The 14,420-nt window shown below is 38.3% G+C and overlaps 1 protein-coding gene across 4 annotated transcripts in view; it reads right to left on the bottom strand.

Moving 5' to 3' along the window:
• Positions 1-402: 402 nt before the first annotated feature.
• Positions 403-14,420, bottom strand: part of LOC137046365 (zinc finger protein 502-like) — a 91,836-nt gene continuing 77,818 nt past the window's right edge. For all 4 annotated transcript variants that reach the window (XM_067423554.1, XM_067423553.1, XM_067423555.1 and 1 more), the window contains 2 exons: positions 1,888-1,993; positions 403-1,703 (listed from right to left, as the gene is read on the bottom strand). In XM_067423554.1, coding sequence (XP_067279655.1) covers positions 844-1,703; positions 1,888-1,993 — 966 coding nt within the window. In that variant the 3' untranslated portion in view covers positions 403-843. The remainder of the gene's footprint in view (positions 1,704-1,887; positions 1,994-14,420) is intronic.

Raw genomic sequence — 14,420 nt, 5'->3', positions numbered from 1 at the left:
AATTTGTGGATTTCATCAAAAATTATGTGTTTCAAGCATGAACAAATGTCTTACATGTTTGGGACGAGTAGTTATTGACCGAATTTGAATAATCAAGTGAACTAACCCTTTAAGATATCTTTAATATGAGTCACAGGCATGCAAACTTTTGGCAAAAAAACAAACAAAGTTTTTTTTTTTTTTTTAAACTACACCGTTGGCATATAATGCAGCAAATATATCTAAAGTAAAAATATCGAACTAAAAGACCAACCAATCTCTATGTAAATATAAAATAATGATGCTGTTCTTCAATTTCCAATCAATTTCAATTTACCTCCCGTCAAAAATCTCAGGTAAAATTTGCCATTTTGTCCCCCTCTACAAAATATTAAATTATTCCATAACATTCATCACATAATATCCATCACATTTAATACATGGGCTTTATTCTTTATTTTCTTTCTGCAGAATTATTTTTTGACAAAACGTTTTGACACAAAATGACCCAAATATGTTTATGTCTGAGAACCTTTTGTACAAATACTGCAGATACTGAAATTGCATTGTGTGGTACAGTATAAGCGTTGTACTATTTTGAGTGTCCCTTATTTTCCGATAAAGAACCATGATTGTGCCTTATTTTCCTTTCCAGAAGTTGGCAACCCAAGATTTAGAGCCAATTCTCCATCCACAAAACCTTTAAATGACTGACAAAAACAACCAATGCCGCCACCTACAGTCAAATCTGTGTAATTGTTCACTTCATATAGAAACATACAGATTTATTCTGATAAGAATCTGTTTCAAAAGAAGTGTTAGAATCAGGCCAATGTGCTCATGCACATTATTTGACACCTTCAGTCAATGCTTTTTCTTATGAGTCTGTAGAGTAGATAGTTGGGTGAAACTCTTTCCACAGTGTGAACACTCATACGGTTTCTCTCCAGTATGAATTCTCTCATGATCTGCCCAGGATGATAAATAAGCAAAACTCTTTCCACAGTGTGAGCACTCATAAGGTTTCTCTCCAGTATGAACTCTTTTGTGTATTTTCAGGTTTCCTGACAGAGCAAAACTTTTTCCACAGTGTGCACACTTGTACGGTTTCTCTCCAGTATGAATTCTCTGGTGTTTTTTTAAGTCGCTCGATGTAGTAAAGGTCTTCACACAGTGAGAACAAACATGAGGCCTCACACCAGTATGAATACTCTCATGCTCTTTTAAATTTTGCCGTAGTGAAAAACTCTTTCCACAGAAAGAACAAAAGTGAGGCTTCACAGCAGCATGAACTTTAAGGTGTTGTTTCAAGTATGATGCCAAAAGAAATGTTTTATTACACTGATCACAGCTGAATGATCTCACTCCAGAGTGAGACTGCAGATGATTGTTGAAAGCAGTTTTGTGCTTGAAACTCTTTCCACACTGAGTGCACGTGAACGGTTTTTCTCCAGTGTGAACTATCATGTGCTGATTAAGGTGTTCTTTACGTATAAAACTCTTTCCACACTGAGAGCATGTATAAGGTCTTTCTCCAGTGTGAATTCTCATGTGTCTCTTATGGTCTGATTTATGTGTGAAACTCTTTCCACACTCAGAGCAGGTGAAAGGAACGGCTCCAGTTTTTCCAGCTGGTTTCTGTGTGAAATTCTTATCAGTCTGTGAAATGATGTTCCCATCTTCATTTGTGAAATGACATTTGTCTTCAGTAACTTCCATCGGATCTAAAATCAAAATTAAATTCCCATGATTTAACTGAAGACAGACAAGTTAGAAACAAAATCAGGGAGCACCAAATTAGCTAAATACAGTTAACAACTGAGTCTAGTTTTAGATGTATTGTTCTATGTCAATTTTCATCTTAATGTTCTTTATCAGTCACTAAAGAGAATGAAGGAAAACACCAACCTATTTGTTCCTCTGTATCTTCATCTTTTAATTGTGAGGATTCTTCCTCAAACTCCATGGTGTCAGTAGTTTCTATTTGAGTAATTCCTCCTGCTTGCTGCTTCTCCTGTGGGAAGACAGGAATATTCCTCAGCATTTAAAATCTCATGACTGACTGTGGGAGCTTCTTCACTGACTGAAGGTGTGAACTGTGGTCCCTGTTACTCATTTAGCAGATTATTATCACACTTACAAGCACTTTTAATTATCCAGGTGCATTTTTTGGCTCAAATAGTTAGTGTTGTAGTACTCAAGAGGGTCTTAAGACCATTTTTTTGAAGGTCTTGGTCCTTGTCTCATGTTGTCTCAAACACATTTGTACTCAGACTTAGAGGACTCAGGATTTTGTTTCAAGAACTATCAATACCTGGGGTATTACTAAATTGCTATTAACATAATTTATGTGATTGGATGCAAAACTTACTGCTTCAGATGCAATCAAAAACTTATTTCTACTTTGATTTATAGTGCCAGTTTAGAAATGAGGGACTGTCAAAAATGTCACCAAAATTAATACAAATGCTCACAAAAAGAGTAGGGAGAGCAGTGTTACCCCTTGGGTAAACACAGAAGCAACACTGTATTGCAGATAGCATTAATTCTGACTATTAAAAAATATAAGTATAATTTAGTCTGATTTAGGGAGAATCAGATGCCAAATTCTAACTGAAATTGTGGGCATCTTCCAGATGATTCGATCAAACATAATTCCACACAAAACCATGTAACTTTTGAATGAGTGATTGGAAGTGCACTGTGCTTGATATCTTTTTGTTTGTTTATAATCCAGAAGATGGAAAATCTTTCTAGAATGATCGTGTTCTTATAAAAATAATTCATGTTATTTACTCTCTGCTTAGAGCAGGAACATAAGAGACCACAGATAATAACAATCTTTAGTAGAACACAAACTAAGATTTTTAACTCCAACTGTTGCTCGTCATGTCAATGGGGTCTAATTGACATGCATTATACAAGCAACGGTTGGAGTTAAACATCTTAATTTGTGTTCAACTGAAGAAACAAACACGCCTACATCTTGGATGCCCTGGGGGTAAGCAGATAAACATACATTTTATTTTTATTTTTGAGTGAACTATCTCAAGTTTTTTTTTTCTTTCGGTGTGTCTCGTGTTCCAAGTTATCTGCCTTAATGTGTCAAAAATGACAAATCACAAAATGCATCTGACAAATAAGATACTATACTCCTAATATACGTGTTTCCTCTTTTTCATGATCTATATAACCCTCTAATCTGGTCAGAATTGTAATATGTTGGAATTTCATGCTCGTATCGAGTTGTTCATGAGAACTGATTGTGTTTTTTCAAAACTCTTCAATTTTGTCATATTTTCGTTAGTTGGGGTGCGTCTCAATCTACTCCCTAGTTCAGTTGTCAGCCCATTGACTTATGTCCTAATCAGTGCCCTGACTAGTGGACTAGGAAGCTGATTGAGACACAGGGTTGGTCTCTCATGCTTGTCCTATCAAGTTGTTCATGAGAACGGTTTGTGTTTTTGTGATGGTTGGATGGAAGGGATGACATTTTCATTCAACCTGGATTACCATAGTGACACACAGATTCCGCCATAGTTGTTGCCTGGGTTACGTACATGTGTAGAGGGAGCTATCAAAAAAGGGGCCTGTTTGCTTTGGTGATTTGAAATATCAACGCAGATGTTTCCAATAACACTGTAGTTTTAAGAACAAGCGGATTATAATTCATGAAGTATTCAGGGATAAATGGAGAGACGTGTCGTGATGTTTGATCTTCTCTTGATATCCTTTATGTGGTGAGTGCAATTTTTATCTGAATTGTTCTTGGTTTAGTTAGTGAAAGATCATGTCAACAATGCACAATATAAGAAACAATGCCAATGTCAACAATGCCAACTCAGTTACAGATCAGGCAGTTTACAATCAATGCAGCGAATGACATGTTCATGTTTACTAACGTGAATGAATTTGTGGTGAAATCCATGTCGAAAAGAATTACGCTCGCTAAATCCAGATTGCACAATTCCTAGTGAGATGATGTGGTTTCACCCTCTAAATAAGTTAGCTCTGGAGAAATGCGATGACAGCTTATAATACTGAAGGAGTTTAAATATATATACAGACGCTGGTCATATCATCGGAATATCATCAAAAAGTTGATTTATTTAACTATTTCCGTTCAAAAGTTTACATTATACTCATTCACATTACACATAGGCTGATATATTTCAAATGTTTATTTATTTTAATTTTGATTATTATAACCCCTTAAGCCCTGAGGGTATTTTTTAGAGTTTTTTTGTCCGAGTGATATTCACAACTTTAAAGACTCATAACTACAAAACAATAGAAAGGAGAGTCAAATGGTAGGTATCGTTTGTTAGCAAACTTTTTATATTTTTCGAAAATATAATATATTTAATATATTTGGACAATCTAGTGCTGAAAAACTGCTTATAAAATACTTTTTTTTTTTTAAATATATATTTTTTTATATTTTACAAATATTTTTTAATTTGATATTCAATAACTCAGGTAGGAAATATGGTCGAAGCCTAATTCTTTTTTGGTGATGTAGAAAATATAAATTTTGATTACATTTGTACAAAATAATTCTGAGAAACTGCTGATAAAAGACAAAAATAGTATTATTGTTTATTTGACATGCAATAACTCAGGACGGAAATAAGGTATCATAAAAATATTATTTTTTGGTGATGTCCCCCTACATGTGTCTTAACTTAAGAAAAAAAGTTACATCATTGGGAACAAAGTCATATTTTATAGTATTACAATATTATTTAAATTAAATACTATTATATATATATGTGTATAATATAATAACACAAAATAGATGTCATTTTAAAGCTTTGAATCTCAGCTTTCCAAAGCATCTATCCATTTTGATGATAGATGCATTGGAAAGTAATGGGCAACTCGTAACGGGCACTGAGTTATTCATCTAAACCGAAGTGTACCGCCCACGGGCGCCCCCTGGCCATACAAATGGCCATTTTATTCAGAACTCCACTGATCAACGCAACATCGGTGAGGAATATTTCGAGATCTACTCAATGGATCATGTTGATTTTGGACTCATTTCAATCGGGGGCATCCACTTCGGGTTTAAGGGGATAACTGACAACTAAGGAAAATCCCAAATTTAGTATCTCAGAAAATTAGAATATTACTTAAGGCCAATACAAAGAAAGGATTTTTAGAAATCTTGGCCAACTGAAAAGTATGAACATAAAAACTATGAGCATGTACAGCACTCAATACTTTAGTTGGGGCTTCTTCTGCCTGAATTACTGCAGCAATGTGGCATGGCATGGAGTCGTTTAGTCTGTGCCACTGCTCAGGTGTTATGAGAGCCCAGATAGTGCTCTGATAGTGACCTTCAGCTCTTCTGCATTGTTGGGTCTGGCATATCGCATCTTCCTCTTCACAATACTACATAGATTTTCTATGGGGTTAAAGTCAGGCGAGTTGCTAGCCAATTAAGAACATGGCCCTTAAACCAGGTACTGGTGTGCAGGTGCCAAGTCTTGTTGGAAAATGAAATCTGCATCTCCATTAAGTTAGTCAGCAGCAGGAAGCATGAAGTGCTCCCAAACTTCCTGGTATACGGCTGTGTTGACCTTGGACCTCAGAAAACACAGTGGACCAACACTAGCAGATGACATGGCACCCCAAACTATCACTGTGGAAACTTTACACTGGACCTCGAGCTATGTGGATTGTGTGCCTCTACTCTCTTCCTCCAGACTGTGGGACTTCCAAAGTAAATGCAAAATTTACTATCATCAGAGAACAAAACTTTGGATCACTCCAGTCTATGCAGTCCAGTCTTTTTTGTCTTTAGCCCAGGCAAGAAAGTTCTGACGCTGTCTGTTGTACAAGAGTGGCTCGACACAAGGAATGTGACAGCTGAAACCTATGTCTTGCATACATTTGTGCGTAGTGGTTCACTGAACCAAGCTGCAGTCCACTCTTTGTGAATCTCCCCCACATTTTTTAATGGGTTTTGTTTCGCAATCTACTCCAGGGCGCGGTTATCCCAATAGCTTGGACACCTTTTTTCTACCAATCTTTTCCTTCCCTTTGCCTCTTTAATAATGTGCTTAGACACAGAGCTCTGTGGGCAGCCAGCCTCTTTTGCAATGACCTTTTGTGTCTTGTGGTCTTTATGCAAGGTGTCAACGGTCATCTTTTTGACAACTTTCAAGTCAGCAGCATTCCCCATGATTGTGTAGCCTACATAACACTAACAGACCAGTCCTTTGCAGGTGTTTTTAGTTAATTAGCCTGAGAGTGTGGCAACAGGTGTCTTCAATATAAAACATTTTGGGATACAATTAATATTCAGCGCAAAAATGTTAATTTAACTGAAATCTACTGTTGGGTGTTAAATTTTGTTTTAAAAGTCAACATGTAATTGAAGTATTTTATGAGAGTGGTAACTATAAAGCAGAGTGGCCCAGCTCATGGTTTCGCCCATAGACATAATTAATTAATATATTAAAGTTGCCCTAGAATGATTTTTTTTATTAACCTTGCACATGGTAAGGTTAAGACTTCAGTAATAAGACTTCAGTATATGGACATCACATACTGTGAGTCTCAAACATCATTGCCACCTACTTCTTGTGTAAATCTTGTGAATCCATAACACAAGGGAAAAAAAGTGCTTCTCAACATAAACCCAGCAGTGACGCTAGCATTGGGGATCATTTATATGCATCCCCCCAACATTTGCATGTCCAAACATGTGCATTGTTGTATGGTTGATGTTTATAATCCGATACCACAACAATTTTATTTAAGATTGTTCGCTTGTTCGGGCAATTTCAAGCAAGCTTCGCTCAGCGTCTCAAACTGAAGAAAGTGGCAACTGTATTCCTGCAAGCAGTAAGTAGCGATTTATCCACTTATTGACTGTTTAAACAATTTCTGATTAAATTGAAAGTTTCTTAAGCCCCTTTCACACTGCGATTCTGGCAAATACACGGATAATGCGACCCGGCATTTGTTCCCGGGCCGCTAGATTTGGTCCATTCACACTGCCAGTGAAATACCGTAATATGTGCGCTTTCACACACAACGCTTAACGGTCCCGGGTCGAGTTGACACATGACATCCTGATGTGACGTATAATGGCGAGCGATCTCAGCTTCAGCGCGGATAGTAAGGAGCTCCGTGGTCTCGACTTGTGTCCAGTTTGAACACATTTCTGCTCGTTTCATTTTAGTTTCTTTTGTATACGAACACTCTCTGCCTTTAAAACACCGACGACTCTTCTGGCACTGCAGGGTTGTATTATTGAAAAAACAAGCTCTAGGAGTCGCACGATAACTACGTACACGTTGCGGCATTTGTTTCGGCTTTTGTTCACACAGCGCTCGTCCCAGGTCGAATACCGCAATATTACTAGGTCCCCGACCCGGGTCGAATTCGGTAATCAATCCCGGGACGTGGTTGCTTTCACACAGAAGGCGACCCGGCAATGTTCCGGGAATATTGCGGGTCCGACGTGCAGTGTGAAAGGGGCTTTAGAGAGACAGCATTGTCTAGATAACGCAAGATGCTAGTACAGTAACAATAGGAAACTTCAAGTACCATACAAAAGTAAATAGTGTGGTAGTATTATTTTGTATTACAAAATACAACCGTAGATACTTTGCTCACTCGATCCTTCAACATCCTGAGCAAACGTCACCTTTTCCACCATATAAGTTAAAACGATAGTCATTTGACAAGGCTATTCATTTTGTAAAAATATAAGTTATATATTTATATTTTTGAGAACTGAAGTATGGTGTTTCCTATGATGTTTTTGCCTATTTCCTAGATCCTAGATCCTGATCGATTGCTCCTGTCTGTCTGCCTGCTGCTGCTGCCACCACAGTGTTTGTAGCTCTGTATAGCTGTGTTTGAATCTCTATTTGATATATTTTCTTTGTAATTTACACTGCTAAATATAACTTACTCATCACCATATAGTGTTTAATATAGCCTATCAATTTAAATTTGACATTACTAGCTTTTAATCTAAATCACTACCACACGTTAGCTTTTCGCTAGCCTGGTAGCTTTCCATCCCAGCATCCAGGTCTCCTGTTTTCTGAGTTCTATAGACAACTGTGGTGAGTTGGATTATTAAAAAGACTCCATCAGACAACTGTGGTAAGTTTTGGATTCATCAACAAATACGGTAAGCCATGTCTTCTTCTCCTGTCATTGTCACTTGCACTGCATGCTACATGTTTAGCATATCTATCTCCGTTGGCGAACAGGGCTTCACATGTGATAAATGTAAGGAATTAATCAGGCTGACGGAGAAGATTTCAGATTTAGAGACACGCATCCAAGCTTTATGTGAGAGTAGTGAGAATGTAACAGCTTTAGATACTGCTTTGGATGCGACTAGCTTAGTGAACACTCATTGTTTGGTTCCGGCTGAGCCCGCGCAGCAGGGCTGGGTGACGATGAGAAAGCATAGTCGCGGATCAAAAAACCACTCTTCCGTTCCGATTAGAACATCAAACAGGTTCTCCCCACTCAGTGACGCACCCACTGAGGATCCTGTTGAAAGTGCCCTAGTTATTGGCGATTCTATTACACGGAATGTGAAAATAGAGACACCAGCCACCATAGTCACATGTTTACCGGGAGCCAGAGCGCCTGACATCAAAGCAAATTTAAAAGTGCTGGCTAAAGCTAATCGTAAATTCTCTAAGATTATTATTCACGTTGGCACTAATGATGTTCGACTTCGCCAGTCGGAGATCACCAAAATTAACATTAAAGAGGTGTGTAAACTCGCAAGTACGATGTCAAGAGCCGTATATTTCTCTGGTCCTCTCCCCGCGAAAAGGAGTGATGAAATAGTTAGCAGATTATCATCACTCAATGGCTGGTTGTCTAAGTGGTGTCTGCAAAATAACATAGGGTTCATAGACAATTGGAAAAGTTTTTGGGGCAGACCTGACCTGTTGAAGATGGACGGCATTCATCCCTCCTGGGCTGGTGCTGCTCTTCTCTCTAGTAATTTGGCACATAGTCTTAGAGCTAAACCTTGACTCACTGGGGCCCAGGTCAGGAAGCAGACAAACTGGCTAAACCAACCGTCTGCTAGCTGTCTCACGTCACCAAAGTCAGCTAAATCCCAGCACATAGAGACTCTTTCACCTAGATATTATCATATAGAGACTGTGTCTGTTCCCCGAATTAGTAAATACAAAAAACCATCAAAACCATTCAACAGTAAAAATTTAATTGATGTCCAACAAATAAACAACAGATATAATACGGATGAACAATTGATAAAGCTTGGGTTGCTGAATATTCGATCCCTTTCGCCAAAAACGCTTGTTGTCAATGATATGATTATAGATCATAACTTAGATGTGCTGTGTTTGACAGAAACCTGGCTAAAACCTGACGATTACATTACTTTAAATGAGTGCACCCCCCGAGATTATTGTTACAAACATGAGCCACGTCTGAAAGGTAAAGGGGGAGGTGTGGCTGTAATTTATAATAATATTTTCAGTATTACTCAGAAGTCTAGTTTCAAATATAATTCCTTTGAAGTTTTGGTGCTTTATGTAACACTGTGTAGTGTAAATGATAAATCCCGTCTGACATTTGTGTTGGCTACTGTCTACAGGCCACCAGGGCACAATACAGACTTTATCAAAGAATTTGCTGGTTTTGTATCGGAGTTAGTATTAGCTGTAGATAAAGTACTAATTGTTGGGGATTTTAATATCCACGTAGACAATGAAAAAGACGCATTGGGATATGCATTTAGAGACATTCTAAACTCTATTGGAGTTAGACAACACGTATCGGGACCCACTCATCGCCTTAATCATACTTTAGATCTAATAATGTCACATGGAATAAATGTTGATACTGTTAAAATTCTGCAGCAGAGCGATGACATCTCAGATCATTACCTAATATCATGTATACTTAATTTACCTAAGGCTGCAAAGCCATCCCCTCGCTTCAAATATGGCAGGACGATAACCGCTGCGACTAAAGATTGCTTTGTACATAATCTTCCTCATCAGTTCCATCTCCTCAGCATTACAGATAGCCAAGATGAACTTGATGCTGCAACCGAAACTATTGACTCTCTCCTTACTAGCACTTTAGACATAGTTGCTCCCCGGCGCTTAAAGAAGATTAAAGCAAATAATCCAACGCCATGGTACAACGAGCACACTCGGGCCCTTAAAACAGCAGCCAGAAAAATGGAGCGCAGCTGGAAGAAAACAAAACTAGAGGTTTTTCGCAATTTGTGGAAAGAGAGCATGATTGCATACAGAAAGGCCATAAAAACTGCTAGATCTGCTTATTTCTCATCTCTTTTAGAAGAAAACAAACACAACCCTAAGTATTTATTCGATACAGTGGCTAAATTATCAAAAAATAAAGCTTCAGCTTCTGATGTTTGTAAACAACACAGCAGTAATGACTTTATGAACTTCTTTACTAGTAAGATTGATAATATTAGGAATAAAATTATAACCATGCAGCCGTCTATTACAGTATCACTTCAGACAGAGCGCTGTAGTGTCACTGAGGAAAAATTACACTCATTCACTGCTATAGGAGGAGAAGAACTGGCTAAACTCGTAAAATCATCAAAATCAACAACATGTATGCTTGACCCTATACCGACTAGGCTATTAAAAGAGATACTTCCAGAGGTCATAGATCCTCTGCTTAATATCATTAATTCATCTTTGACATTAGGATATGTACCGAAAACTTTTAAGTTGGCTATAATTAAACCACTTATTAAAAAAACGCAACTTGATCCTAATGAATTAGTCAATTACAGGCCAATCTCGAATCTACCCTTTCTGTCAAAAATACTAGAAAAGGCCGTGTCTTCACAATTATGTTCTTTTTTAGAAAGAAATGGTATATGTGAGGATTTCCAGTCAGGATTTAGACCATATCATAGCACTGAGACTGCTCTAATTAGAGTTACAAATGATTTACTCTTATCATCTGATCGTGGTTGTATCTCTCTATTAGTGTTACTCGATCTTAGCGCTGCATTTGATACTATCGATCACAATATTCTTCTGAATAGAATCGAAAATTATGTTGGCGTTAGTGGAACTGCTTTGGCATGGTTTAAATCGTACTTATCTGACCGTTATCAGTTTGTAGCAGTAAATGAAGAGATGTCACACCGATCACAAGTTCAGTATGGGGTACCGCAAGGCTCAGTGTTAGGACCGTTGCTTTTCACCCTGTATATGCTACCACTGGGAGATATCATTAAGAAGCATGGCGTTAGTTTTCATTGTTATGCTGACGATACTCAGCTCTATATTTCCTCACGCCCTGACGAAACCTACCAATTCACAAGATTAACAGAATGCATAGCTGATATAAAACATTGGATGAATAGTAATTTTCTGCAACTTAATTCAGATAAAACTGAATTTTTAATTATTGGACAGAAAAGCTCCACAAGTAGTAACCGAGAATACTGTCTAACACTTGATGACTGCTCTGTCAAGCCCTCGTCGTCAGTGAGGAACCTGGGTGTGCTCTTTGATACCAATCTTTCATTTGAAAGCCACGTTTCTAGCATCTGTAAAACCGCATTCTATCATCTTAAAAATGTATCTAAATTACGGCACATGCTTTCAATGCAAAATGCTGAACAGTTAGTACATGCGTTCATGAGCTCAAGGCTAGATTATTGTAATGCTCTACTGGGTGGTTGCCCTGCTCGCTTAATAAACAAACTCCAGCTAGTCCAAAATGCAGCAGCTAGAGTTCTTACTAGAACCAGGAAGTATGATCATATTAGTCCAGTTCTGTCAACACTGCACTGGCTCCCTATTAAACATCGCATACATTTTAAAATCTTGCTTATTACTTACAAAGCACTAAATAGTTTAGCTCCCCGGTACATAAGCGAGCTCTTAACGCATTATACCCCATCACGTCGATTGCGGTCTCTAAACTCTGGCCAGTTGATAATACCTAGAATATCTAAATCAACTGCAGGCGGTCGATCATTTTCCTATTTAGCTCCTAAATTGTGGAATAGTCTTCCTAGCATTGTTCGGGAAGCAGACACACTCTGTCAGTTTAAATCTAGACTAAAAACACATCTCTTTACTATGGCATACACATAGAACATTTTTAACTTTCATTATTCAATTCAATTGACTGATTGTTAGGCTGCATTAACTAGGTCAGCCGGAACCGGGAACACTTCCCATAACACCTGATGTACTCGTTACATCATAAAAAGAGTGGCATCTACGCTAATGTTAGTCTCTCTGTTTATCCCGAGGTTTATCCCGGATCTGGGCCCTGTCCGGATCGGATGGTGGACCTGCCTGGACATGACCAACGCATCCTGGAGTGTCTGCTGAGCCGTGTCAAATGGTGTCTCCTCTGAATTTGCCTCACTGGCACGACATGCTCAAACCCGTCTTCGGCGCAATAATTCCGATCTTTCATGTATTCATACTCTTGTGTAATTGACGCCCCATCCTAAATAAATCTGTCTCTTCCGTGATACCCTGAAAATTTTGAATAATCCGATCTAATATGATTTCCGACCTGTAAGGTTGCCAGAGTAATAATCTTACACGGTGTGTTAATAGGCCAGAGGAGAACTGGCACCCCGACTGAGTCTGGTTTCTCCCAAGGTTTATTTTTCTCCATCACGCCCTGATGGAGTTTTGGTTCCTTGCCACTGTCGCCTTTGGCTTGGCTTGCTCAGTTGGGGACACAAAAAATATGATTAAAGTTATTCAACTTATTATACAAATAAAATCTATGAATTAGGTCTTATTTAATTCTATAAACTATAATACTGATCTGCCAACATTGTCGCTATATGATAAATTAAAATAAGCTGATAACATCACTGTTTTCTCCAGTACGACTGTACAGCCAAATCTAATTTTGTCGCAATATTATCCTGTTTGACACTGTGAAGCTGCTTTGACACAATCGTGATTGTAAAAGCGCTATATAAATAAAGTTGATTGATTGATTGATTGATTGATATTTGTATTTCAGATTAGGCTACATCACAGTCACTGCATAACGTTAGCCTACATTGTGACTAATGTTATATAAATATGCAATATCGTTGATGAAAAAAGTCTAAAATGTAGGCTGAATGACACTTTAAGCAGAACATCTCAAATGGAAATTGATCAAATGCAGCTTACTTGTTTATTGGTATTTACAATTCACCGGCGCGCAAGAGAGAGCTTGCGTGCATATGGTTGCCAAATTGAACACGTTTAGGTTTAACACTGGATATCATACAGGTTTTTTTCACAGAAAAGCTCTGTTTGGGAGATTTAATTACTGAAATCTGGCAACCGCACGAACGCGAGCTCTTTCTCGTGCGCGGATGATCTGAAAACACCAATAAACAAGAAAGCTGCAATATCTCAGTCTCCATTTCAGATGTTTTGCTTAAAGTGTGTCATTTAGTCTGTCTGTTTTGTCAGGAAGGTCAGGATTCACAAGCTGAACAGCTAAACTGCTGTGAGCTGCTGAAATAAGCTAATTAGAGCAGAGCTCAACATTAATATTCATGACCCTTCCAAATAAGGCAAAAACAGAGCATTACATCCTAGGGACAATTTATAGGGTTGTAAATGGACCTGTAAAACTGTATCTGGACAATTTTTGCCCCTAAATAAGCCACATACCCTATATGTAGATATCAGAGAACAATTTAACATATTGTTTCAAATCATTCTAGGGCACCTCTAATATATAAAGTATTTATTATGTCTATGGTCCCGCCAAAAACACACATTCCTACGTAAATTCATACAGTGAATTTAGTAACACAAAGTAGAATATGCGTAGCCGCGTTTCCATTACCCTTCAAATTGCGCAAATTGAAATTGCGAATTGACCTAACGCCCAATGGAAACGCATCAATTTTGCAAAAACACCCATATATTACAAAAATATCTTACAAATATATGCAAAAACACCATATATTACAAAAATATCAAACTCTTTTTATGCTCTTGTGGTGACCTACAAGTTAAACGGTATGAGACATTCACCCAGACGCGGGCCCTTTAAGGGAGCGGGTTTTGCCGGCAGAAGAGTTCCGGTTTCACGTTGTGTGACAGTTGTTTACATTGCTCGCTGTACAGTTTGGAAAATTATGTTGAAGTGTTAGTAAAGCTGACTCGACGCATCTCCGTCTCGTCTCATCACTTACTGCACTCCACATTGGTGACCCGACGCGAGTTGAATAAGGTTGGATTATGTTACACGACGGCGGTGGTGAAAATGATGCCGTTGCGGCGCCTGCCGCTGCTATCGGCGCGGCTAATGTCGGCGCGATTTACGCTGCCACCATCAAATTGCCGGACTTTTGGCAGAACAATCAATGGCCATGGTTTCAACACATCGAGGCCCAGTTCCAGCTAAGAGGAATAACGCAGGACGTTACGAAGTATTTC

This window comes from Pseudorasbora parva, chromosome 18 (genome assembly GCF_024679245.1).
Source record: "Pseudorasbora parva isolate DD20220531a chromosome 18, ASM2467924v1, whole genome shotgun sequence".
Classification (NCBI taxonomy): Eukaryota; Metazoa; Chordata; class Actinopteri; order Cypriniformes; family Gobionidae; genus Pseudorasbora; species Pseudorasbora parva.
The sequence above is the reverse complement of the archived record's forward strand: the minus strand, read 5'-3'. Positions and strand labels throughout refer to the sequence as shown.